General features: G+C 41.9%; 1 protein-coding gene across 4 annotated transcripts in view; it reads right to left on the bottom strand.

The window, feature by feature from the left end:
- KLF7 (KLF transcription factor 7) overlaps window positions 1-26151 on the bottom strand; it is an 82385-nt gene that overhangs the window by 6457 nt on the left and 49777 nt on the right. For all 4 annotated transcript variants that reach the window (XM_081141787.1, XM_081141785.1, XM_081141786.1 and 1 more), the window contains one exon: window positions 2596-2719. In XM_081141787.1, the coding sequence (XP_080997913.1) occupies window positions 2596-2719 (124 nt within the window). The remainder of the gene's footprint in view (window positions 1-2595; window positions 2720-26151) is intronic.

The following is a 26151-nucleotide window of genomic DNA, read 5'->3' as shown; positions in this document are numbered from 1 at the left end:
AGGGAGCAGTGGGAACAGTGAGGAATTAGTGACCACACGGCCATTTAAAAGGGTTGTGATTACTATTAGGCTCCAGGACATTATGGCCACATGGGAACACAAGCCCACTGTTACCAGTTCATCTGATTTTCCCAGACAAAGCCAGAAATACAGAGATTTGCATGGCATCCAGCAATTTTAAATGTTAGCAAAACAAACACACACATGTATTTTTTATTCTAGCCTATACACAAAATAAAAGTATACATGCTTTGAGGAAAGGAAACCCCAATCCTGGCTTAGCCTCTAAATAGGGTAGTCTGTTGCTCAAATTAGAAGAGGGAAGAGGGAGGTTTCTCATGCTCATACATACCATGGTGCCAACAGGATCCAGTGTCCTGCTAAGGGCTACAGATGCCCTCTGTTTCTGAAGGTAAAAGTCTTCTAAGGAATGCCAACTCCCCAGTCACCCCAGGCTTTCCTTTCATCTGCTCTGGGACCACTCCAATTCCCCATGCCACCTCCCAGACCTGCTCTATTCTTAGCACAATCCCTGTAATTGAAAGGCAAGGTGCTGCGTGTCATGAGACATGAACAAGAGTCCAATCCCTCATTTCTGACGTTGTTGGAAATGCACTGACGACTGGCCAGTGCTGCAGGACTTTGAGCTGCTCAGTCTTTCCCAAATACCACATCGCAGAACTTGTACCATCTATTTAGAAAATTTCTAGCTCCAGAAACCATAGTATATTTTGATGAAGAAAATAAAGCAAAACGACTAACCAAATTGCCCATCTCTCCGACATATCCTCCACTGAAATATCTAGTTGGTTTGAATTATTTCTCACATAAATCACACAATCAGATTTAATTCGAATATACCAACGCTACGCAGCTGTACATTTCACAGTAAGGCAGCTGGTTTGAAGAAAGAAATGCAGACTCTCTGCCCATTTCCAGGGATGAGGGCACTCCGTAATGCGCAGTCCCCAAGTGACATCCCACCGTCCCTCAGGGACAGGACCTGGGCGTGCGCCTCCTGTTCCATGCTCTGGCGGCTCACACAGTGGACACAGGGCTCTCCTCAAAGGACACTGAGCAAAGACTCCTCATCTGTGTAGCTGCTTTATCAGTAGCCTGGGCTAGAGAGGAATAAGCTTGAGGTGGGAGCTGGGGGAAGTTGTCACATAAGGAGCAACGTGACTGGAGTATGTACAATCTGTCAAAGAGCTGCTGGGACTTCTAGGTAATGGGATAGACATGAAAAAACAAGTTGTAGCCCTGGGTAGCAGAAGAAAGCTCCAAAGGAATGAGGGACAATAGCTTCGAGAAGTGTACTTCCTCAGCCCTGGGGTGGGAGGTTATCTCTGGGCTCCAGGAGGCATGGGGGCTTTATTTAGTTCTTAAAGAGTGAAGATAAGAGGAAAATAGCCTCTTCAGGAAGGAGGAAAAAAAAGGGAGGAAAAATATGAATGCTCCTTTATAAGCATCTTAAGGAGCACCAAGCCAACTGGCCACCCGGGAGGCTCGGCCACCCCTGACCTGCTCTCCAAACAAACACGCACCGCTCGGAGGAAGGCTGCGGGGCGGGGGCAGGATGCGCGGGCCCAATTTCCTCCAGGAGAGCCAGGCCCCCGTGGACATCCTGCAGCCCCTCCTGCCACCCTGAGAGCTGCCGGCCCAGCCGGGAACCCTGAGGCTCTCAAGGCTTTTATCGTATTAGAAGCATTTTTCTCATCATAACCGAGACCTTTAGTATTGCATTAAAAAGATGGTTAATTTTCTTAAGCTTCCTTTTAAACACAGAAATAGGATTAGAAGGATAACACGCTCAGATGCAAGCCCATTATTTGATTATGTCTAAACCTAATCCTGCCTTCACCTTGGCCTGCAGAGTCTCCATTTTGGGGTTTATTGGTTGATAATGCCAAGGCTGTCAGATACTATTACTAGTGTAGTTTCTGCTGTTATGTGCTCTTTCCTCCACTATCAAACGCTGAAGGTTTGAAACAAAATTACAGGATACATTTTCAAAGCTTCACCATCTTTTAGACCTTTGTGTCTATTTTCAAAGGAGAAAGAATGGTGCAGGCCCCCCCCAAGAATGGGAACTGTTTTCAGTACATTTATTTCTCATAATACTTCAGAGAAAAGCCTTATAACTTGCTGTCCTTCCGTTAGGCAGGCTTTCTACTCTTTCACATTATTAAAGATGAGGGAAAATGGTATTGATGTTAATAAAAAGATCAGAAGCAGCAGCTAAAGGTAACCATTCTCCATCCTATTGCTCTTCACATTATACTAAAATGATCTGTCTCATCAATTCCCCGAGGGTAGGAATTGTGTCTTATTGATATCCAGTGACTAACACGGTTCCGGGCCCAAAGCTGGTGTGCAGTAAATACCTGTGTAACTGAACCGAGAATTTATATCATCGCTTGATTACATGCAAGAAGGCAACCTTATCTCATTGGTTTTCTCGGTGGAGAAGTAAAAGGCAGTCCCAGACCCGAGACTCTGTGGGGGAGGCTTGTGATGAATCCAAGAGCACTTGGACAGCCCACCCTCCAACCCACCGTCTTCCCTCCCCATCCAGGGGCTGCGAAGTTTCTTTACCTGTCGCAGTGGTTGCATTTAAAGGGCTTTGCACCTGTGTGTTTCCTGTAGTGCCTTGTGAGCTCATCGCTTCGTGCAAAACGCCACTCACACCCTTCCCATGAGCACTTATAAGGCTTCTCACCTGCAAGGAGGGAAGAAATGAACATGGTCAGTGCCAGGAACAAGAGGGCCACACACCTGTTCAGATTCTGCGACCTGTTTGCCAGTCTTGGAAAAGGGCTGTATCAATCATTCTTGAAAGGCTGCATTCCTAAACACAGCACCTTACATTGTCTTTAGTCTCGCGGTGTTTTGGTGGTTGTTGTTGTTACATATTTTTTTTAACCTTCAAAAGTGGTTTCAGAAGATCCCCAAACCTGGAGCTGTCATTGCAGTTCCCAGAGTCAGAGCATTTCCTTCGACTGGTGAGGGATCAATTTTTATTTATTTTCTATTCCCCGGAGCACTCTGACCCCCACAGTCCAAGCAGAAAGGAAATGTGCTATTTTCATCTGAACCACAAATGCTTCTAATCTATTTTTCTCCAGAACCTACAGTAATTTACCATTTCAGCCTTTTCAGTCTCCTGCCTCCTCTCCCCTCCACCACAAACTGTACCCAGGTAGCCACCTGACCAGGCAAACAGTTTGGGTCTCCCAGAACCACTGCTCCTTCCAGTAAATGTGAGTGGATGGATGGTCACGAGAAGGGGCTATAATCTGAGAGTAAAGCAAAAAAATAACTTGGTGATTCCTGGCATTTCTGTGAAACACAGTCAGCACGTCCTATTTAAGAAGCCCGTGAATAATGACTCCAGAACATTCGTATTAGAGAGAGATACACATGATTAAAAAATATTTTTAAAGTCAATTTGTAGAGTGGGGTTTTAGCCACAGGGAAGCAGCTTAAAAGCATGAAATTTGAGCTCTTGTACTCAAGTGACCTTTTCACACAGTAAATAGAGATGGAGGGATATGGAAAAGAAAGTACATGACTTTTCCTTCAACTTTTTTTTTTAGCCCGTCAATGTCTGTCACCAAACATGACAAATATTTACCCTTCTAACTGTATGGTTTGTTGGTTTGAATTAAGAAGGAAAATAATCTTTAAAACCACATCAAGTCATGAGAGTTGCTGAGCCCTGTGACAGAGAGGCAGGTTAGCATCATGGTCATGAGCTCTGAAACCCGCCTTCCTGGGCTCAGCTTTCAGTTCTACCCCTAATTGTCAGTCAGTGACCCTCTCTTTGCCTCTGTTTTCTTAGATATAATAGTATGTACCTCCAAGGGCTTGGGGGGGATAAATTAACATTATGTGGATTAATATGTATTATCTATTAATTAGAACAGTGCCTGGCACATGGAAGAGTCACATAATTTGTGATTATTATAAACGTCAAACCCTACATTTCAGGGTACACAAGGGTCAAAGGACTATCAATGGTTGTCCCATTATTTCTCCATTTTCACAGCTAAACCTTCACTAGGCAGCACTTACAGAGACATTGCCCGGGACTATACTTGGCTCACTTTCTTCTTTCCACCTTTTCTCTTCCCTTTAAGCCTGGCTACAAAGTGATCACCATTCTTTATTTGTATCACCTAGAATCAAACCAAACATGATTGAAACTTTTATTTCATTAACTCGGTGCCCTAGTGAGCCACTGCTCTGTAAGACCCACAGCGAAGAGGGATGAGAAACGCGGGCGTTCCTTTGAAAGGGAACCAAGGAGACATGAAGGAGGGCTGGGAGCACAGGAGGGAACCCATTCAGCTTTGGAAACCAGGGAAAAATGAATCACTGAGCTGTGTTAAAAGTTCACCTTCTGGATCCTAAACGCCAAAATTTTAGAAAAGTGTAGCTGCTGAACAGAAGGTGAAGAAGAGAGACGTTAAATCAGCTTTGGGGTGAGCACACCTGGGATCTTTCTGAGTTTATCATAGAACTGAGCCTCAGTGGCCGCATCTGTCAGATGGGTGTGAGAGTCCCATGTTTATCGTGAGGTTTAAGTGGTCATGTGTAAGACACGTTTCTTGAGTCTGGCACAGGTAAGTATGCAATTAATTTGGACTCCCTTTCCTCCCCAATTCACCTGTGTGCTCAGAGGCTGCTGCAGAAACAGGTCTAATCGGGTCAATAAAAACTTTCAGAGCTCAGGCTCCAGACCACTGGGTCTGGAGTTACTCTAGGCAACTGAAATATTAGAAAACAGAGTCTAAGATTTAAATATGTTCTCAGTATGTTGATGGAGAATGGAGCAAAAAAATTGAGCATTCTTTAGATCTGCTCTGAGTGAGCAGGATGCTGAGGGGGAAAAAAGAGATGCCAGTGGGAGAGAGAAGTGCCCTCTCAGAGTGGCATGTTGGCATCCTTCTTAATGCTATTGATTACCCACAAGGCTTTGCTCCTTAAAGGAAGCCTAGCATGAACAACAACAAACACGAGAGAATGAGGCACCAAAGACTTCAGAAATTCAAAATGCTCTCCACCCCAAAGGCCTTCAAATGCAAGTAAGGTTGGAGGTTGCTGGAACCATGGGTCCAAACACAGCCCAGATGCAACAAGGCACCTGGAAATCCTATGACATTCAACGACAACGAGCAGCGACATCCAGTCCCCAGAATCAATCCCACAATCGAACTGACCCATCCATCACAGGCAACCACATTCTGAAGGGCACGGAAGGACATGGAAAAAATGAAAGAGATTAAAGTGGGTGTCTTTGGTTGGTTGTTTTTTCATTTCAAACTGTGTGCTTTTCCCCTGGTGGAATTTTTTAAATTAGTTCTGTTTTGTTTTATTTTGACAAATAACATCCAGGATTTAGTTACTTCCCAGGAAATCATGCAGGTTCTTAGTTAATTCTCATACAAACCAACTCTCCTATCCAGTAGCTATATCAGTGTCCTTTTGGCAACTGCGTAAACAGCAACTACAAGTAGCTTGACTTGACTGAATCACATCACTAACATTGCTTCCTGCTTATGGTTACGTGCTATACACAATCATACTGAGGACAAGCCTCTTTGTACCATGAGAGTTTAGCTAAGTTACATTATAGTGACTTATCAAGCTATTTTTCCAGTGTCTGATCAATTACCTACAAATTGCCATTTCTGCAAATACTCACTAATAAGAAATTTTAAATGACCAAGAAAGAACTCAGCCAAATGAAGGAGCAGTACCTGAAACAGGTGGAATTAAGAAATCAGAGAAGCAGAAAAAAATATAAAGAATTGGAAATATGACTTCATATTTAGGGCTCAGGAACAGTAGAATTAGGCTGACCTCATTTCTGGGTTCTATACCCACTTCCATAAACCAATTTCTACTCGCAAGCAGGTCAGTGAAATTGTCAATATTTTGCATGGCCAAGACTGCCAGCACGCACTGCTTGATCTTGGAGGTAGAACCATTTATATCCACAATGTATTAGTTTTCATCCTAACAGCCTACCTGAGGATTTCTACTCATTTTATAAAAGCTTGGGTTTCTTTCTTCATGAAAGAAAAGACAGTCTTTTTTTAGAAACAAAGGAAGGAAGGAAGGGCGGAAAGGAAGGGAGGGAGGAAGTTAAGGAAGGAAGGAGAAAGGGAGCGAGAAAAAAGAAATAGGCAGTTCAGTCATAATTGGAGATTTCATGCAAAATCTGCTCATCTCCCTCACCCTCCCTTCCCTCCTTGCTGCACTCCAGATACTATTCCTGGGTATAGAACAGAAAATGTCACACCTCTGCACAACACTGTACTGCATGGCACCTGGGATAATGCCCACCACTCAACTCACTGCACCTCAAGAGTGAATGAAAATGTCAAAAAGACAGGCGATGGAAGAGCCGCTTAAAACATTAGGACTCCGGTCCAGAAGGAGTGTGTGAGTGAAGGCAGACACATCCCAAGAGGACGAACGAGGGAGCACGACAGTGCCCAGACAGTTCACACTGCTAGAAGTGGAACACATTCTTCAGAGGCCCCTGAATTTTAGCAGGAATGCCAATAACTACCTTTCCTATCTGGAAATTAACCCTAGGAAACTTGTTTCCCTGGGGGGATACACGTCACCTCAGAGGCGACAGCAGGTCTAATCAGGCATAAATAGATTTATAACCAAATGAGGTTCTTAGAGAGAATTAAGGATGCTTGAGCAAAGGGACTGACATTTAGCAAGGTTGAATCATGGCAAGAATTCACGCTCTCCCACAAAATGGCACCTGAAATGCAATGTGGCCTAAACCAATGTGGCCTTTGTTAGTTTCTTACAGAGTAACTCTCCCTACATCATGATCATCAAATTTGATTGATTAAAAACACATAAATACCTTTTGGACATGCCCCTTCATTCTATGTAGATTCACTCATGAATTATATAAGTGTACTAATGTCCAAATATATTAGGATTTTATAAAACACCCACTCAATATACACATTTAAAAGAAGTACAGCACAGGGAATAGAGTCAGTAATACTGTGATAAATATGTACGGTGCCAGGAGGGTACTGGAACTATCGGGGTGGGGGGGGACACTTTGTAAAGTATATGATTAACCACTATGCTGTACACGTGAAACCAATACAAAATAAAATTGAAAGTAAACTATAATTGAAAATAGAAACAGAAAAAAAGAAATGTACTTTACATTGGAATTCTCAACACACAAGGAAACATATATATGCATGTTTGTGTATAAATGAGACAAAGGTTACATGAAACAAAACATGCTGTCTTACAGGTTAATGAATGCACTCTGATATTCTCTATTCAATTCCAGTTCATTTACAAAAAAAACAAACAAAAAGTGGAGTGACCCACTAGGTTGACTTTAAAAAATAAAAGGGAAAATGAAATATAAACAGAAGTTATAAATTTTTCTTCCTGCACTCAAAAAGCTGTGTTACACAATACTACTTTAGAGCTTCCTGTCCTATGGTATAAATGAAAAGAGGTTGGCCCCAAGTTCGCTGGCCTCGGTGCATCCATCCTTGGCCCCTCCAGTCTATTCTATCTATAGCGGTCAGAGCAATCCTTTGAAAATGTAAATGAGAGCATGTGTGTCCTTCACAGGGGACCTTATTCTTTCTATTTCCATATAATTGGTTTCTGTGACATCCTCTGGATTTCATTTTATGCATTTAAAAACATTATTCTACAAAGGGTTCCACAGGCTTCACTAGACTGCCAAATAAGTTTAAGACCCAGAAAACGTTAAGAAGAAATTAAAATGTAAGTGCTCCAACGGCTTCCTATCACTCTCAGAGTAAGTCAAAAGCATTTAAGGTCCCAAAGTTTACGGTCTGCAAGATCTGGCTCCAGGCTACCTTTCTAATCACATCTCTTACCCCGCCCTCTCAGATTCACCAGGACTTATCTCACATGCTCCCACCTCAGGGCCTTTGCACTTGCTCCTCCCTCTACCTGGAACACTGGCTCCCTCACTTCCTTCATACCACTGCTCAAAAGCCTCCTCCTCAGAGAGGCCTACCCTCACCATCCTCTGTAAAAGAGCAGATTCTGTCATCTTCTCCATGTCACTTAATCACTTGAAAATTAGATTGTGTATTATTTGTATGTACTATTGTCCACTGCCCCTACTAGAGCATAAGCTTTATGCAGGCATCTATTTTGCTCACTGTGGCACCAAGCGCACTAAAGCAGGTCCTGGCTCAATGCCGTGGAATACATTAAGTGAATAAAGCATCCTGATTTGCAACAAAGACCCAAGCACTCAGATAGGCAGGACAGCCTGGGCAATTTCAGTCCCTCTCACTGTAGGTATTGCACTGGCTTAAGAGTTTGCTTGCTTGCTTGTTTAAACCTGGCCACCTTTCCGTGGCAGGGGCTACAATGTGGAACTCTTTAATGGGTTTAATATTCCTTCAATCAAACATCACTTCCACTTCTTCCCTATCTGCCCAAGCTTAAAAAAGGAGTATCCTGAAAATCTTCCTGAAACCTTCATCTTACACCTGGGACCCCAGTCTCCTAGGCAACATCCCCTCCGGGAAACCAAGTACATCATTTTATGAAACTCATTTGTAAAGGCTCTCACTGAAGATGTGTTTGGGAGAGCATGAGATACGTCAAATGTATCACAGTATAAACTTGCCTTTAAGATACAGACTGTAACATGAAATATGAACATGTGTCAGACTCGTGCATTCCAGGTTTAAAAGTCCCTTGAAAATAAACATCACTAATGCAAATTTTCTGCATTCACTTCCTGATCTGCAAAATTTCAAGTTCCTAATCCAATTCCTAAGGCAACTTACGACTTTGGCATGCCCAGTTTTCTGTTAAAAATAATTTTATCTATTTCTTTTTATTTTTTTAAATGTGGTTACTAGATTTCTGTTATCTGGGCATGTCAAGGTCCTAGTCTCTTTAAGACTTGGATTAGAAACATGAAATTTTGCAGATCAGGAAATGGAAAAGCAAAATGGAAAGGAGGAAGAATACTTTGTAATGGGTTTATATTGCCACTGAATATGTCTAGAGGAAATCAGCAAAGACCCATCCATTGCTTTCGCAGCACACTCAGCAGCGCTAGAGAATTTAAGCCACCTGGGGAATAAAGACACTGAGAGAGAAAATGTCACTAAGCTTACTTAACACTGGAAAAAGAGTAAGCAGTAAACATCGCTCCAACAATCGGCAATCCCTTCTCGGGTGTATGTGCTGTAACTAAAAAATATCCCAAGTTTTAACTCTGCTTTGGAAAACTGTAGTTTTCAGCTGGATCTGAAATATTTTCTTTTTTCAAGGTTTTTAGATTAGGTGGTTTATGGAAAATATATCTCAGGGCTTTATTTCCCAGAATTTCAAAAGCATTTTTAACTATAACATAAAGTAGAATATGTACTCATTACTTATGTTCCATGCCGGTATTTTTCATTTATCCATTACTTGCTCACCTAAAGGCCTACTAGGTGCCAGGACCTGAGCTGTTGAATTTGCACAAAGCATTAGTCACTTGAAAGAGCATTCAAATATTTACTCTGTTTTTTTTTTATTCCTAAAGCAACTAATAAAATAGTAACTGGCCTAGTAAGGTTAACTCCTCATAGCCTGGATCACCACCTTAAAATGGTTGTTTAAAATGTATAAGCTAAAATTTAAGTCATATCCTCAGTGAGGTGTAGCTCCTATTTCAGACTATGGACACAATGAGAAAGGATTCTGACTTAATCCCACAACTGTTGACAATGGTGTGTTCAATACAGTAGCCACCAACCACATGTGGCTATGAGCCCTTGAAACGTGGCTAAGGTGACTAAAGAAGTGAATTTCTAATTTAATTTTAATGAAAATTTAAAAACTGAAGCAAAAAAGAGAATATTTTACACTCTTGTTTTGATAAAACTATATTTACCTTTAACCATTAAAAATTTAGCACATGACCCGGCTGGGTGTGGCTCAGCGGTTGAGCATCGACCTAGGATTCAAGAGATGGAGGTTCGATTCCTGGTCAGGGCACAGGCCCGGGTTGTGGGCTCGATCCCCAGTCGGGGGTGTGCAGGAGGCAGCCAATCAATGACTCTCTCATCAGTGATGTTTCTCTCTCTCCCTCTCCCTTCCTCTCTCTGAAATCAATAAAGATATATTTAAAAATAAAATTTAGCACATGGATTTAAGTATGCTATAAATATACAATACACACTGGATTTTGAAGACTTAGAATTTAAAAGTATGCAAATATATCTCATTAATAATCTTTTCATATTGATTTTATGTTGAAATCGTAAGATTTCGAATATATTTTCACCTATTTCTTTTTACGTTTTAAAAGATGTGGTTCCTAGAAAATTTTTAATTGCATGTATTTTCTTGAATACAGAATGTATTTCTATTTTGGACAGCACTAGTTTAAAATATATTTTCTATGTAGAAACTTCACTATCAGCTGAAGCGTAAGGGCTCATCACTCCTAAACTTTTCCCCATACCCAGCCCCCAAAACTTTGTTACCACCTGGCCTTCCAGATTTATGAGCCATAATATGCATTATTTCCAAAACATCTCATCTCTGTCCACAGGTGAGCAGACAAAGTCAAATAATTAAGACTTCTGGTCTATTTCAATGATGGTGAAAATACAGCCTCTTCATTGTGATGAGTTGTATTCAACCAACATTAATTGTTGATTCTAATATGTGCCGAGCAGTGACACTGCTGGAGACGAACGGTAAAAGGAAAAGGTCTCTGTATCAGAGGCCTTCCCAGGTGGGAAAGCCCCATGCTTGCAGACAAACAACACGAGACCCAATGTGTCCGATAAATGCAGGTGCACTGACATGTGGAAGAGGGAATCCACATGTAGGATCAGACTTTGTAGGATCAGACCATTAGGGTAAGCTTCCCTTGATGCCCCAATGAAGCTTGAATCATTGCTCTAGCGCAGGGGCGGGGGAAGTCCGTGAAATCATTTGATCTGGCCCTGCCAGGGCCACCACAGGTGGGACTCGAAATTCAATAAATCCAGGAGCTTTATTCATAGCTAATTTTTAAGTTGACAATTTTGTATGGCCTGCAAATGATGTTTTAAATATCCGAATGGCCCTTGGCAGCAAAAAGGTTCCCCCCTCCTGCTCTAGTGGTTCAAAATGGATTAGTCATCAGAAAAATAGTAAATCAGCCAAAACCAGATTTGTCTAGTTCTGTGTTTGCCACATAACAGTAATGTGACTTTGTAGAGTCAATTAACTTCTTCTTTGGGGCCTTTTTCTTAACAGTGTAGAGAAGGAATAAAAATTAATCTTCTGTTTCTTTAGAGTTAGGAAGATTCAATGGAATCTAATACAAGAGTGCGATCATCAGTTACAAAGTCTCAAATGGATAAATGGTGTTATGGTGATAATGGTGACATCAAAAGGGAGTTTGCAGGCATGAAGGAGGCCAGAGAAACTATGGTACAGGCACCTCCATCACCTCTGGGCAAGGGCAAAAGGGCTTCTCCAGGAGACTTAAACTGGAGCCCAAGCATCACAGTGAATCACTTCTCACCCCACCTCGCCTTGTGCAGCACAGTCAGGAAATACACAGGATTAAACAAATCTTTGGGGCCATATTCCATTTTTAGTGACTGTTAACATTTCCAAAACGCTCCTTTAGAAGTGAAGTGTTAGATTCTTGGTGAATTTCTTTGAAATGCTGGAGGAAGACTGGGTTGGTTGGTCATAAAAATTGGCAACCATCTGAGGTGCTAGAATAAGTATAGCTGTTGGCAACTGGAGTTGTTGCAATGTGCAACCTGTGATTTCAATACACGTGTTTTTAAATACCACAGCATGTTTCCCATAAGCCAAGGAGTATCATAATATTTTCAAAGACAAATTGATTTTTTTATTTAAATAAAAATGTATACAGCACTCTAATATTTTTCAGTGGGCAGAGTGAGGTACAACTAATCCCCTCCCCAACAAAGCAAAACAAAATCCTGCAACTCTTAAAAATGCAATTCTCAAAAATGATAAACTCACAAAGAACTTCAGACGTCAATACTCATACCTGAAGCATTATGTTCTCAAGTTGTGAAATAGCTGAGCATGACCATCAGGGGGAAAAAATGTTTTACCAGAATCGTGGCTAGTTTGTTTTGAATTTTCCCCCCCTTGTTTTGTTTTTAATTCTCTTTTCTCTTTGCTTTTGTTGTTGTCGTCCAAGATTAATTTTTAAAATAATTTTTATTAGCTTTTTTAGGGATAATTCCTAAGAAAGTTTAAGTCAACTTAGAAATTTAAGTATACTAAATTTGAAGAAAAAAGTTGTTAAAACCTTCTTTTTCCTGTCTAAATGACAACTGCACCACATGAGTTTGTTTTAAACGAATCTGTAAGACGTTCTTTCCATTTAGTAGTAAAGGTATTACTTTGAAAGTCAGGTTCCCACAATTCAATTTGATGAATTTAGGGAGAAATCTTATTATTAAAAATATGAATTTTAAACTCATAGCCAATATAGTTTATGCATTCAAATGTAAAGATAGCCACATTGCAGGGGACACATGCAGGGATACTCTATTACTACTACAATGACCAACTAATTTTTTAATCACCTTTAAAAGTTTAATTTCAGGAATGAAGAAATGCTTCTTTAGCTTCACACAACATGTTACAAGCTAAGTTGATATCAAAAGTCTCACCAAGCCACTCTGAAAGTGATGATATTTCTAATTCAGAAATAAACCAACACAGAATGGGAAGCTTTCCCCCAAGGATGCAATCAGTTACAGAAGGTGGTAACTCAGGTGCACAACTTCAAGTGGGTACAGCCAGAAATTTACTCTTCCCGAGAAAAGAATAATGGTGGAGCACACTGCTTTGAGGGAGAGCAGGCCTCCCTGACACCTACCAGGGAGGATTCCGAGGAGCCTGAGGGCAATGCGAGAGGACTGGGTACCTGGGAGCCATGGAAAGGAAGGGCACCAAAGTCCAGTACAGGAGGGTAGGGCAGGGAGGCTAAAGCAAACCTGCGCCTATCCAGGACCCATGGTAGTCATCAATGGGCACATAGCACATTTGTTGATGATGTCAAATTATGGTCCTAGGTACACTGATTTTTTCTTTTTGCTAGAATCATTTACTATTAGGATGCAAATGTAACTTTCTTCTACATATCTGATATACACCAAAAAAACAAAACAAAGATGGATCCATGGTACAAAAAAACCCCATAGGAGTGGATAATCCCAAATCATCTTATATCTGACCTTGGAAGCTATCAAATGATTGGCTTCAATATCCTGAATTTGTTCTGATTAACCTACAGCTAATCTTTTTTTTTTTTTTTTTAATACATCTTTATTGATTTCAGAGAGAGGAAAGGAGAGGGGGAGAGAGAGACAGAAACATCAATGATGAGAGAGTCACTGATCGGCTGCCTCCTGCACGCCCTCGCCTAGGGATCGAGCCCGCAACCCGGGCATGTGCCCTGACCGGGAATCGAACCCCAAGCGCCTGGATCCTAGGTCAATGCTCAATCGCTGAGCCACGCCCGGCTGGGCACCAGCTAATCTTAATTGTTATTCCCTGATTATATAAAGGCAGATGAAGAAATAGGCTAAGCATATCAATATTTCATAAGGCAATTTGTCCTAAAATTAAAAAGAAAAAAAGGTAACTTTATCAATCCTCAAGAAGCCCAAATTGGATAATTTATTTAGGAATGATGGAGAACTGGACCCTCTCATGGACCAGCTACCATTCAGCTTGAGTAGGTAAGGGTCCAATTCCCTAGAGATTTTTGGAGGCAAATATTAAATCAGTAAAGATTTAAAACATCGATTTGTCTACATAACTGTCTTCCAAGATGATCAAACACTTTTTTAAAAGACTAAATTCCCCCATTAGCTGAAGCAACCCAAATATGAACCTTACCCAGGTATGAAGCCTAAAACAAAGGTAACTCAAAATTTAAATTTCTTATTTTGACCAGTAACCTAAGACATATGCTTTTCACATACCATTGACTATGCACTTATGAAAAGATGTTCACGAAACCGTCTCACTTATTTTTCTACTCTTATCCACCCCACCCCCTTCCTTACATAAGCCCCCACTCTCCAACATCCCTGAGCAGCCCCCCCCAGCTTTTCCCGCTTCCTGGGCCGTCGTCTCCTCAGCGTGAGCCTGTCTTCCACATGCCATGCTGGCCTGAAGTATTTCCTGGTCAGAAAACTACAGCCTTGTCTGAATTTTTACTGTTTGGCCATTTATTTACTATTTCTTGTAGATAGTTCTCTTTTTATGCCTTGATCCCTTGCCTGATTTCCCCCACCTACTTTACATGGAAAGTACTTTGAAAATTTTAATTTGGGACCTCTGACACCTCCAAGTCAAAATACGACTAAGTGTCCAATGTGTGTCTGGGCACTGGGCTAGATGCTTTCTCACTTGCCTCCTTGTTGTCACCCACAATGTCTAGCACAGGCTCAGGCACACGATATACACTCAGTACGATGCTCGCTAATTAACAGATCGGTGATTAATCAAAAAATCAACAGTACAAAAAGCTTCGTTACCACCTTGCCTTCTAGATTCATAAGCCCTAACGTGCATTGTCTCCAAAACACCTCATCTCTGTCCACGGGTGAGCAGGCAAAGTCAAAGAGTCCGACTTCAGGTGAACATACAGCCTCCCCATCGCGACAAGTTGAATTTAACCAACACTAATTGTTAGTTCTAACATGTGCCGAGCAGTGACACTGCTGGAGATTAAAGGTAACAGGAAAGGGTTTCTGCATCAGAAGAGTTCCCAGGCGGGAACGCCTCATGCTGGCATGCAAACGACACAAGGCCCAATGTGTCACATCAGATAAAGGCATGTGCATGAGCGTGTAGAGGACACCCGCAGAACCATCCGGGTAGACGTCCCGGAGGAGATAAGCTTCACTGAAACTTGAAGGATCCCAGGAACAAGAGCTGTGGGCATTTCGGGGAGAAGGAACAACATGTGCAAAGGCCCGGAGATGAGTCAGTGGCTTGTCACAGCTGAGGTAAAGGGCGAGCAGATGAAGAGGAATTTCAAGAATGGACTGGAGAGGCGATAACAGCCACACCTGTGGGCCTGCAAGGACAGAAGGCCAGGCTGAGTGACCTCAGTATTCCCAAAACTTAGAAGCTGGAGACATGCCAGAGATCCTCGGTTAGCCTGATGGGACACACACATGCGTATATTACTGTCCTTTTCAAACCTTCCTTTAAGCACTGTAACCTAAATCCTCTCACATCCTCTCTGCAGCACAATGATTAAAGCCAGGGGATCCACATTAACACACACGAGCTCCCTCTCCCCCCAAATCTGCAAACAATTCAGCACAAACATACTGACACCCACATATGTAAAAACACCCTCATGCAAGCTGTCAGCCTGTATACCTCTAACCTCAAACAGTCCTAATTTTGTCAGTGCTAAACCCACAGCTACAAAATACTTTCTCTTCATTCTTCTACTACATTTTCATCTTGCTACAAAAATTTCAATGCAACGTGATTTTACACTCTGGAGGGGAGAAAAGTGCAAGAAATATTAAGGTGTGATCAATTTGACTCTATATGCTTGCTCTGTCGAGTTATTAATTTCCTAGTCACTTCATTGTCTAATAATGCAATATTTTCACAAAATGCAAAATGTACATTGTTTCTATTCAAAACTTCTGGCATTCCACAGGAACCTAGTTTTCATGCAGTTATTCTGATTTTGCAATGAAGTAGGATTTTTCCCGTACCATGTACACATTTAGAATTTCGGATGTCATATTGCATGTTAAAATGTCTGCATTATAGGCAAAAAGAAACTGTTCTTAAGACTAAGAGCATAGTAGCAACTGCCATGTGTCCTTCTATATTCATTCGCTCCTTTTCTATAATAAGAGATCCTCCAAATTTTAGTTGGGCTCATGGCCACCCAGAATGAAGACTCTACTTCCCAGCTCCTTTGCAGTTGCATGTTGACATAGGACTAAGTTCTAGCTGATGAGATGTGAGTGGAAGTGACAAGTGCAATTTCAAGCTGTACTTTTTTATAGCTGCACGAAAACTAGTTCCTGGGAGTAGCCATCTCAAATTGCATGAACATGGGCCATTCTTTAAGGGTGGAAACCCTTAGGATGGGCAACCAATGAACCACTGGGAAGAAAAGAGTCTGGGCTTCTGACAACTTCTCAGAGCACAGCTTTCTGAAAACCTAGGCTTGCTTCTCTGTGAAAGAAAAAAATAATCTTACATCTTCTCTAAGCCTCTGTTGGCTTGGGTTTCTATTGCAAATAGTTCATTCAAGTCCTTATTAACTCAAAGGGTAACAGAAACCGATGACTGAAAATGACACGTGCCCAAATGGCCAAAACTTGCAATATATAAACATTATTTCACATCTTGACCTCACTTCATTTATTCAGGAAGGTCGCCAGAGCTTCTGTAAATGGTGCCTCATCTGTGCTAGTACAGTTTAGAAAACACACAACTCACAATCAGGAGGCCTGGATTCTGTCCTAGCTTTTGCTATGACTATATGATCTTAGAAAGTTACACACTCTTTGAGTCTCACTGTCCTCCTCTGTAAAATGGGGCTAACCCCTTCTTCAACACTGGCCTCACAGGACTACTGTCAAGTACCAAGAGAGATGATGTCTGCGGTAGTGTTCTGTACACTGTCAAGCACTGTACAGGCAAGGTGATTATTAAAATACTCCAAACACAAATCCTTCTTTATTCAAGGAGGCTCATATTAACATCCAGTGCCCAGATATACCTCCTTGGTGAAGAAAGGGCCTGAAATCACCTGTTTCTAGCTAAGATGCTCAGAGGTCAGTGTTAAGATTTTAGGAGTGGGCCACCTCCTAGGGCTGGTCTTTCATTTCATAATCAGTGATGACACCTCAGACCTCAACTCCTCAACTTGCAATGTGTCATTGATTAGAAAGTCAAAGGATTCAGACCAAATACCACAACCCAACACCATGTATAGAAAAATAGCCCAAAGCCTGTGCACCATTAAAACATGATGTATATTTCACCATGCCCCATATTCACTGAAATATATTTGGCTTTTCTAGTGGATATATGGATGGTAGAATCAAGCCCTGATGAGATGTCTATATTTGCCTTCTCACAAACACATAAAGATGTTATATACAAACAAATTATATAACTTTATATTTTTCAGAGAATATACCTTGAATGATTATCCAAGACTTATGGCCCAATTCCACCCAACCTGGACTGATAAGCGTGTTTTATAAATCCTGGGGAAATGTGTTATTGGCAAATATTTATCAAGCATGCATGAGGGGCTGGACACTATTTAGACACTAAGGGCTTTAAGTATATTCTCTCCTTTAATCCTCTTAATAGTCCTGTAAGACACATGCTGTTATCATGTCCCATTTTATAGATGAGGAAACTGTGGGTAAGAGAAATTAAGCCACTCACCAAGTTTGCCAGTTTGTAAGTGTACAGTTAAGACCGAAACCCAGGTGTTCTCACCTTCAGCATCCATAGGCTTAAGCACTACCTCACTCTGCCTCTAATTTAACTGCCTACAGATAAAACAAAATAAATGTTTACATTTCCTTTGGAAACATTGTCAGATAAAATAAATCTTTACTGGAAAGAATGTCAAAACTGTTTATATGCACCCATATAATAGCTGCTCTTTTTAAAAATAAATAAGTGAAGGAATGTCATCTACTGAAACTAGAAGCCAGGGGTGTGACCAACCCGCTCTTACTGTCCCAGGTCCCAGGCTCTCACCTTTAGCTCATATAACAGTACTACTCACTACAGAACATCAGTAAGGGGTAGGCAATAACAATTTTCCTCACAGGGGACTGATACCACAAATTAACGTTACCAGTGTTTTTCCATTTTATTCCCTTCACTTTCTCAAAAATCATGTGTCACCCTAGATGAACAAACCAAAGATGGAGATCCCCAAGGTCAACGGCAAAGCAAGGGCTCCACTCCTGAAAGCTCTGCAGGGTAGAAAGGTAAATGAAGATGGCTCTGTTGCGCTGTTTCCGAAAACTCCTTAGCAGGGGTGGGGTTCTCCACCCTCTGCCACATCCTCTCCCACACCTCACCCAGAAAATTGCAAAGAGAAAGATTCGGAATGTGCGTCCCACAGGAAGAGAGAGACACAATGAAGTTGAGGAAACAGGCAGGGGCCAGACTGCAAGGGCTTAGAGACCTGCTCAGTCCAATCTGAGTTCACATATGGCTCCTGAGCACTTGAAATGTGAGCAGTCCAAACTGGGATGTGCTCCAAGTGCAAAATACATGCCAGGTTTCAAAGACTCGAAAAAAGAATGTAAAATAGCTCATTAATCATTGCTTATATTGATTACATGTTGAAATGATAAGTTTGGAAATACTGAGTTAAATAAAAGTCTAGTATTAAAATTAATTAATTAGCACAATATTACTTTTTAAATAAAGCCTCTAGAAAATGTCAAATAATACACGTGGCTTACATTATATATTTCTATTGGACAGTGTTCTTATGGACCACACTTAAGAATTTTGACTTTATCCTAAGAACAATGGGAGCCATTGTGAGCTTTTAAGCAGGGGTATAACATGACCGGATTTAAATTAAAAAAGTATCATTCTGGCTATAGAATGGAGAATGGGCTGCAAAGAAAAATGAGCTGATGTGAAGAGACCCTCCTGGAGGCTCTACAACAGTCAGGGAGAGACAACATAGTGGCTGAAACATGGATGGCATTGCTCCTAGCAGCAGAGATGGAGAGAAATGAACAAATACAAAACATGGAAAGTGGTGCCAATAATATATGGAAATTGATTGACTGAGGGAGAAATAAAAGGGTGTATACCAGGAATGCCTCCCAGGGTTGTGCTATGAAGAGTGGGTGGTCATTCAGCTTCCACCCTCCCCTCTAGTAATTAACCATTTAGGTAAAACTGGCCCATCAGGTTACCCTGGGGTGGCAGTGGAGTCCCCCTGCAAGGGGCATGAATCATGGATGCTCTGGGTACTTGGGAACTCGTGCATGCTGTTCCAACGCACTTTCCTTCTGAAGAGCTCCCAGAGCAAGTAATTCAAGATTCTGCCAAGACAAGAAACACTTTGGAAAGCTGTCAGAAACGATGATGGTAATTGCTGCTAAGACCAGGAAATGGGCTGAAAGCACAGAAAATAGGATGGGCTGTGGTGGAAGCGCGGAGGGGGGTCGTCTTTGCTCCTGTGCCCCTTCCTAAGAAATTCCAGCAAAATATCGCAGGAGAAGGGGCAGACCCAAACTTCAAAGTCAGCCTGGCATTTATTAGCTGCGTACCCCGGGGCTCTTCTAGGTTTCCGTTTTCTCCTCCTGAGGCTGGGAAAATCACCCCTACCTTGGGAGGATCCAGGGCAATGACACAGGTACAGCACCAGCCCGATTCGTGGAGGGAGTGCCCCAAACTGGGACTGGGCCCGCTCTGCTTCTCTCACCCCCTCCTTCGCTCCAGAAAGGGACGGCACATGTGCATAAACCTCCCACCCTACAGCTGTCTCACCTCTCACAGGTGAAAACAGGGCAATCTCAAGGAAAGCTGGGCAGGCCGTTTCAGTGGTAACCGCCTCTGCTGCTGGGTGGGACACAGCCGGTCCGCTCCTTCCAGGGCAAGCATTATCATGAATAATTAAAGTGAAGCTCGGCTTATTAAAATAAATGAACAAAGGATGCCTCTGACATAGCAGCGACTTTTAAATTTTTTTAGGAGACCATTTTTTTCTCAATTAAGGCTCCTTCCAATCTGATCACCTTCAGAGGCCTCCCTATCAATTTGGGTAAATTAGCAAGCTTCTCCTCGGTATGGAGCCGCAGCCGTAAATCACTGATATGAGTGTGTGTAAAATTATATAGCATGGGCCCAGTGTAATAATAAACACATTTATATTTTATAACGGCTGTTTTCTCCACCTTCGAGCCGGCTCACTGCCTGGGCCCCAGGGGCCCCGCAAGCACTCCCCGCCCGGCCGTGCTCAGCAGTCTTGCTTTGTGTGCAGTTTTCCTGCCCCCTCCACTCAGACCGCTATCTGCCAACTGCCAGCCGGCCCCTCTTTATGCGGGGTGGGCAAGGAACCCTACCCGCTCACGGCCCTCTGTGCGGCACCGCACAGACACAAATGAGCAGGTGACCTTTCAAACCGGGGCAAAACGGGCCCTTGACCCAGAGACCTCCAAAAGGCAGTGGTTTCACTGCTTAAATCAGCCAACTGAGAAGGACTATGTTTACACAATGTGATTGTGTTTACACAAAGATTTAACGCCTCAATAGAGCAAAAGCTGCTCAGTTCATTTTAATTATTGCTTTATTCTTCTCACAACAGATTAAAAAAATGTTTAACTGAGCTTGTGGTAATTGATCCCATAAGCTTTGTGCCTATGGTCCTCCTAGCTCACGCGATGACAGTAGTGGGAAAGATGCATGAAAGGTTTCCTTTAGCTGAAAGGATTCTTTCCCATCTCTGCCTTTGCTTATTAAGCATTCTCTGTGGAGAAGATGGACGCCAGGAAAACCACAGAAACACTACAAGACCTGATGGGGAGGGGGCAAAAGCCCCACAGGTGGGCTACAAAGCCGACTAAACGCTCAGCAGCAAATCCTAAGCAAAGGAAAGGCAAATACGAAATGGGGGTGGGGGCCCTGCCAATCATAATGATTTACTACGGTTATTTCTTTGACAGGTAGAATAAATAAAAGGGAGAAGGAAATTTGAAAACACAAAGATGCACAGGAACACAAGATTGGACAAAAAAAAACAATTTTTTTTTTTTTGAGACAAACAATCCTTAGGAGTCATATGTGCTATTCCAGGAATTTGTCTTTTGGTGATAAAACCTTTCCTTTCCTCAGATCTCTGGAAGACAATGCAAATACCCATCGCTGGGAGGTTCCTATAGATCCTCTGGCAGAATGTTAGAAAGTAGCTACTCTCACCCTTTTGTGAATACAGAGGGATCGCTGCACAGGGCAACAGAATCTTAACCTGAGTTTGGGATCTTTGCTCATTAGGGCATTTATAATTCCTGTATCGAGCAACTGTTTTTCTCTTAAGACATTTAACACATCCATTAAAGTGGGACAAAAAGGGGATAAAACAGGATTATCTTTAACTCCACATTTATCATATAAATAAAAATAAAACCACAAATTACTTGTTCAAACTCCTTCTAGCAAAACTCTTACATACCTAAGTCAGCAACGTGCAACTTACACAGCAAGATCCACCCACCCATAGCCTTCTCCAACTACTTCTCTAAGGCACTGCCATTTGGATTTTCCAGTTTAGTGATAACAGAGGACTGCTAAGGTGCACTCCAAGAGAAGTTTCGATTTACAATTTCTCTCCACAAATGTTCTAAAATATGCAATGCACTTACTGAGATATCATTCTGAGAATCAATACCTTGCATTTGTTTGCATCTTCAAAACTAGCTTGCTTTCTTAAAATAGAAAAGAAAAAAAACCAAGACCAAAGATTCTTAAGTTCAATCAAACTAGACAGAACATAAGGATATATACATATATGACAATCACTGAGTTTTCTTAGCTATTCTGAATTTGTTGTCACATTGGACAAGTAAGATAACAACTCACAAGTGACTTAGTGTAAGTGTGAAATGAGTAGGATGGCAAATATTAAGCCATTTATTTTGCTGAACCATAAACACAACTAAATTACTTTCTATCCTGTTTTAATTTAGGCTCCCCTAAAATATAGTTGATTTCTAAAGGAAATTACGTTGAAAGATGTAGACTCTACAGTTTGGCAGAGAAAACTTTGAAAAATCATGCTGAGCCTCAGTTTTCTCATCTATAAAATGGGAACAATGGGAATATTTTCCACACAGGTAAGTGAGGGCTAAGTGAAATGAGATACAGGAAAGTAGTTGGTAAGCTATAAAGAGCAATACAGATGATATTATCATTACTTACTTACTTGGATAAAGCCATAACGTGGAGGCAGCCATTCCCAGGCTTACTACCCAATTGCCTTCTCATTCCCAAAGCCAATCTGAGTAGGAATGCTTCAGGGTACCCTTTCTTTAGCACATCTGCTCTGGGGAGCTGACCGAACAACCACTGCATCGTCGGGTCATCAAGATAAATACTACTAATTTCCTACTAAGGTCCAACAACAACTGTGATCCAAAACATGGCACTTGCCATGACCCCAGGAAGCCAGCTCACTAATCGCAACCTCTCCAAGTGGCAAGGGATAAGCTAATCTGTGTGAAAGACACAGATGTCACGTACTCCCTACAGCCACATTCACATGTATGAGAAGAATTACTGTCAGCAGTATTATCTCCAAACAGCTAGGACAATGCCACACAATTATATTAGCATATTGTCCATTGTATCTGGGGTTGACATGTCTGACAATGTTATTTTCTATGCATGTGAATGTAGCTGAACGGGCCAATGCATAATTCACATCTCCTGACAAATGCGAGCATAAAGTATGTGTCCATTAGATGATGCCATTTAAATCCTTTTACCTAAGATAGCACCTTCTCCCTAGAACAGGAATAGTGAATGAAAGGAAGTGCACTAAAGTACTACACACTTCAATAGTTTTCCCAATAAAAGTTCCATTTTCTGACTGAAAACATGTATCCTCAGTCTTATTTCTGCTCTAACAGTCAGTTTTTTTTCTTTTTCTTTTTTTTAATATATATCTTTATTGATTTCAGAGAGAGGAAGGGAGAGGCAGAGAGAGAGATAGAAACATCAATGATGAGAGAGTCATTGATTGGCTGCAGCCTGCAACCGGGGCATGTGCCCTGACCGGGAATCGAACCCCGATCTCCTGGATCCTAGGTCAATGCTCAACCTCTGAGCCACGCCCAGCTGGGCTCAATCTTCTTTTTGATAACAAGGAAACAATTGTTATAATTCAGTGAGGCTGCCGTACATGACAGGACAGGTAGAAAAGATCGTTAGTGTCTGGTCAGCTAGGCCCATTTCCTGGCTAAAAGCCTCCCTCCCACATACCAGCCTGGCAGCTCATGTGATTTAAACCCCTGCCTCAGCAAAATCTCAGATTATTACAGGTCAGGAGCCTCCAGCAAGAGGAGAGTCCGTGGCTGGAGAAGAGCTGCCATCGCCAGTGTTAAATCTAGAAAGCGAAGCATCTGGCAGCAGTGGAGAGATTTCCTTCATATCATAGGGGATAAAACAGTACAGCTTCTAAGTCCAGATAGAAATAATAAATTACACAATTTTTATATTTTGTCCATTTTTAAAAGGTCATGAAAAGGAAGGCAAGACCTGTTGGGTAGTCTTAAAAGAATGAGGAAGTATTTTGCTGGTGGCGCAGCGTAATCCAAAGAGAAAACGTGAAGGACAGCTAAGGTTCATTAGGCCAGGGTGCCTCCACCTTGGCACTGTTGACATTTGGGGCTGTCCTGGGCACTGGAGGATGTTTAACAGCATCCCTACCCTCCACTTACCAGATGCCAGTAGCAAACTCCGCTCTTCTCCAAGCTGTGACAACCAAAAAATGTCTCTAGACCTTGGCAACTGTCCCCAGAAGGGCAAAATTGGCCCAAGTTGAGAATCGCTGCGTTAGGCAACTAATGATCTCACATTTGGAGAGAACAGCCAGGCTAAAAGTTTTGCTCTTACACATAATGGCCTCTTTAGCCATTGAGAGGTCTCAATACCCCCTTGAACAGTTGTGTGACTTTCATGTTCCTGCTGGAACCTCATTAGCCTCACAAGTTCTTGAAGGGTCAGGGAAGGCCCAATGGAGTGGATCAGCTCCTGTGGTGAGCAGGCAGCCATGTGAGGTTGTGAGCACAGGGTGTCCAGCTGAAGGGCCAAGTGGGGCTGAATCCATGGCAGCTTCTGCCCCACGGAAGAGGCACCTTTATCTGATTAGCACAAAGGCATAATATGGGTTAGCAGCAGCCCTACTGCGTAGCCAGCAGACATTGGATTCCTCTTTCCCAGGTTTAACTGATTTACCTCATATAAGAGGTAGTAGCTTTGTGTGGAGATGAGAATTAGCAAAGCAGGCTTTTGTGACTGAGGAGAATCATAAGTCTGAATGAAGTGGCTAGTGGAATATCTCCTTTCCTCAAGCCCCAAAGCATGCCTGAGCTCCCACTATCACTTTAAACATGAAGATGTCCAAAGAGTAATGATCTACCTACCTGGAAGAGCACAAAGAGAGGAAGCTCATGGCTGGGGCTAACCATGACTACCTCAGCCCATTCAAAGACCCCTGCCTTGAGTTTCCCGGGTCTTACCAGAGCCAGGATGCAGGTACGTAACCACACCCTACAAATGGTTGAAGAGTGACGGACAAGACAAACACCCGGGACTTCTTTGGACTTTCCACCCCACATCCTGATTCAGTCAACCGGGGACAATCCGTAATACACTCAGGAAGTTGTTACTCTGACAATCTGCCATTAACAAAGACTAAACACTGAAACAATCAAAACCATCCCCTCCCAAAGTCAGAATATACAACTTGCCAGTGATGAAGGCATGTTCTGACTTCTGATGGCTCCACATAACCAAATGGCTTAGTCCTTTAACAGACAAATTTGTCTGAGTGACTAACAACTAGTCCTCTTATTAGAAACAGCAGAAACAGAACTATACCTGTCCCTAGTTATCCTCTGAAAATAAGGCTTCCTTGGCAGTTTAAATGTTACTTATGGCTAGCTGGTTCCTAAGAGCTACGGAACACTGCACTATTCTCTCCATCACCCCAGCCCGGCTTGGGGCCTCTATCTATTTAAGGACACTTTAAGCAGAAATGATTCCATGGAGCCTGATCTGATCTTAGAGTGGCAGGGCCTGTTGCTCAGAATAGAGCTCCTCCTGCTTCACTTTCAATAGGGGATGATAGATCTCATTAGTATGGGAAACCAGGACCAGCCATTAGCGTCAAGTAAGAGTTGCCTTTGCTAACTATTTCTGTGCAGTCACACAGCATGTTCTGAATTTTCTCAATAAAACAGCTCCTTCCCAGGGGGATGAAGTTGGCTCTTTATGGCGCTCCGATTTACATACACTTTCTCAACTAGTTCAAGTGAAACCTTCTTGAAGCATCACTTCACTTTTAAAGAATCCTTCTCCCCACACTTCCAGTGAAAATTTCAATATTGATGAAATGGAAACCTTTATTTAAATAGGAGATACAACTATATGGAAAGTAATTACACTTTTTTAAATCACAAAACTGATTTTAGGTTTATTTTGCACCACATCTGTTTGTTTGTCTGTTATAAGGAAAGAAAATGAGGTGTGCAAAACATGCATTATTTCTTTATAAATAAAATGTAAAAAAGTATTTGAGACATGCTGTGCACATCAGAGGAATGAAATCTATAATGCAAAGTCATGGGCCTAGAAGCTTCCCTTTGCTCCTTCTGAATGAATAAAACATTGGGGAAAATCCCATAATCACTTTTAGTCCATTTTATTTCTTACTTTATACTCTGTATGATATCAAGATGAATGGCTACAAAGGACTTTGGTCCATTTAAGAGATAGAGTGGCACTATCCTTAAGATGTTAAAAATGCTGCCTTGTAGTAAGTTGGTAATTTTAATGTTTGCACAAATTCTATCACTCCCATATCAAATATAGATGTGTAATAATTTGTGAGTTCTTTTTTAAGACCAATTCCACATCATTTAAATAATAAGTCTTAAAATGTTTTGTTTCTTTTAAACCTTGCAGAGAAAAGAAAGACTTCAAGATTCTAATGTGTTTTCATAGCTGAAGGATTTAGTTGAGAAAGCAGGATGAGGGGACGCAGGTGCCAGACATTGTGTAGAATTTGCACTTATGCTCCATTAATTGCCAGCATATCTTCCTTTCCCTTTTTCCTCCCCTCCTCCCATTAAATCCCTTTGGAAAACAGCAGAGCAGCAGGCCCAGACTGGTACCCAGCAGCAACACCAGGAGCAGAAGTAGCCAATTAGCCTTCAGAATACAAAGAGAGGGGGGGAAAAATGATGCAGTTACCTAGCAACCAGAAAGAGCAGAAACAGCTGTGTAGCAGGCCCAGGCTGGTACCCAGGCAGAAACAGGATAGCCAATTAGCACACTGTA

The sequence above is a fragment of the Miniopterus schreibersii genome (genome assembly GCF_964146895.1).
Source record: "Miniopterus schreibersii genome assembly, chromosome: 7".
In the NCBI taxonomy this organism is placed as follows: domain Eukaryota; kingdom Metazoa; phylum Chordata; class Mammalia; order Chiroptera; family Miniopteridae; genus Miniopterus; species Miniopterus schreibersii.
The sequence above is the reverse complement of the archived record's forward strand: the minus strand, read 5'-3'. Positions and strand labels throughout refer to the sequence as shown.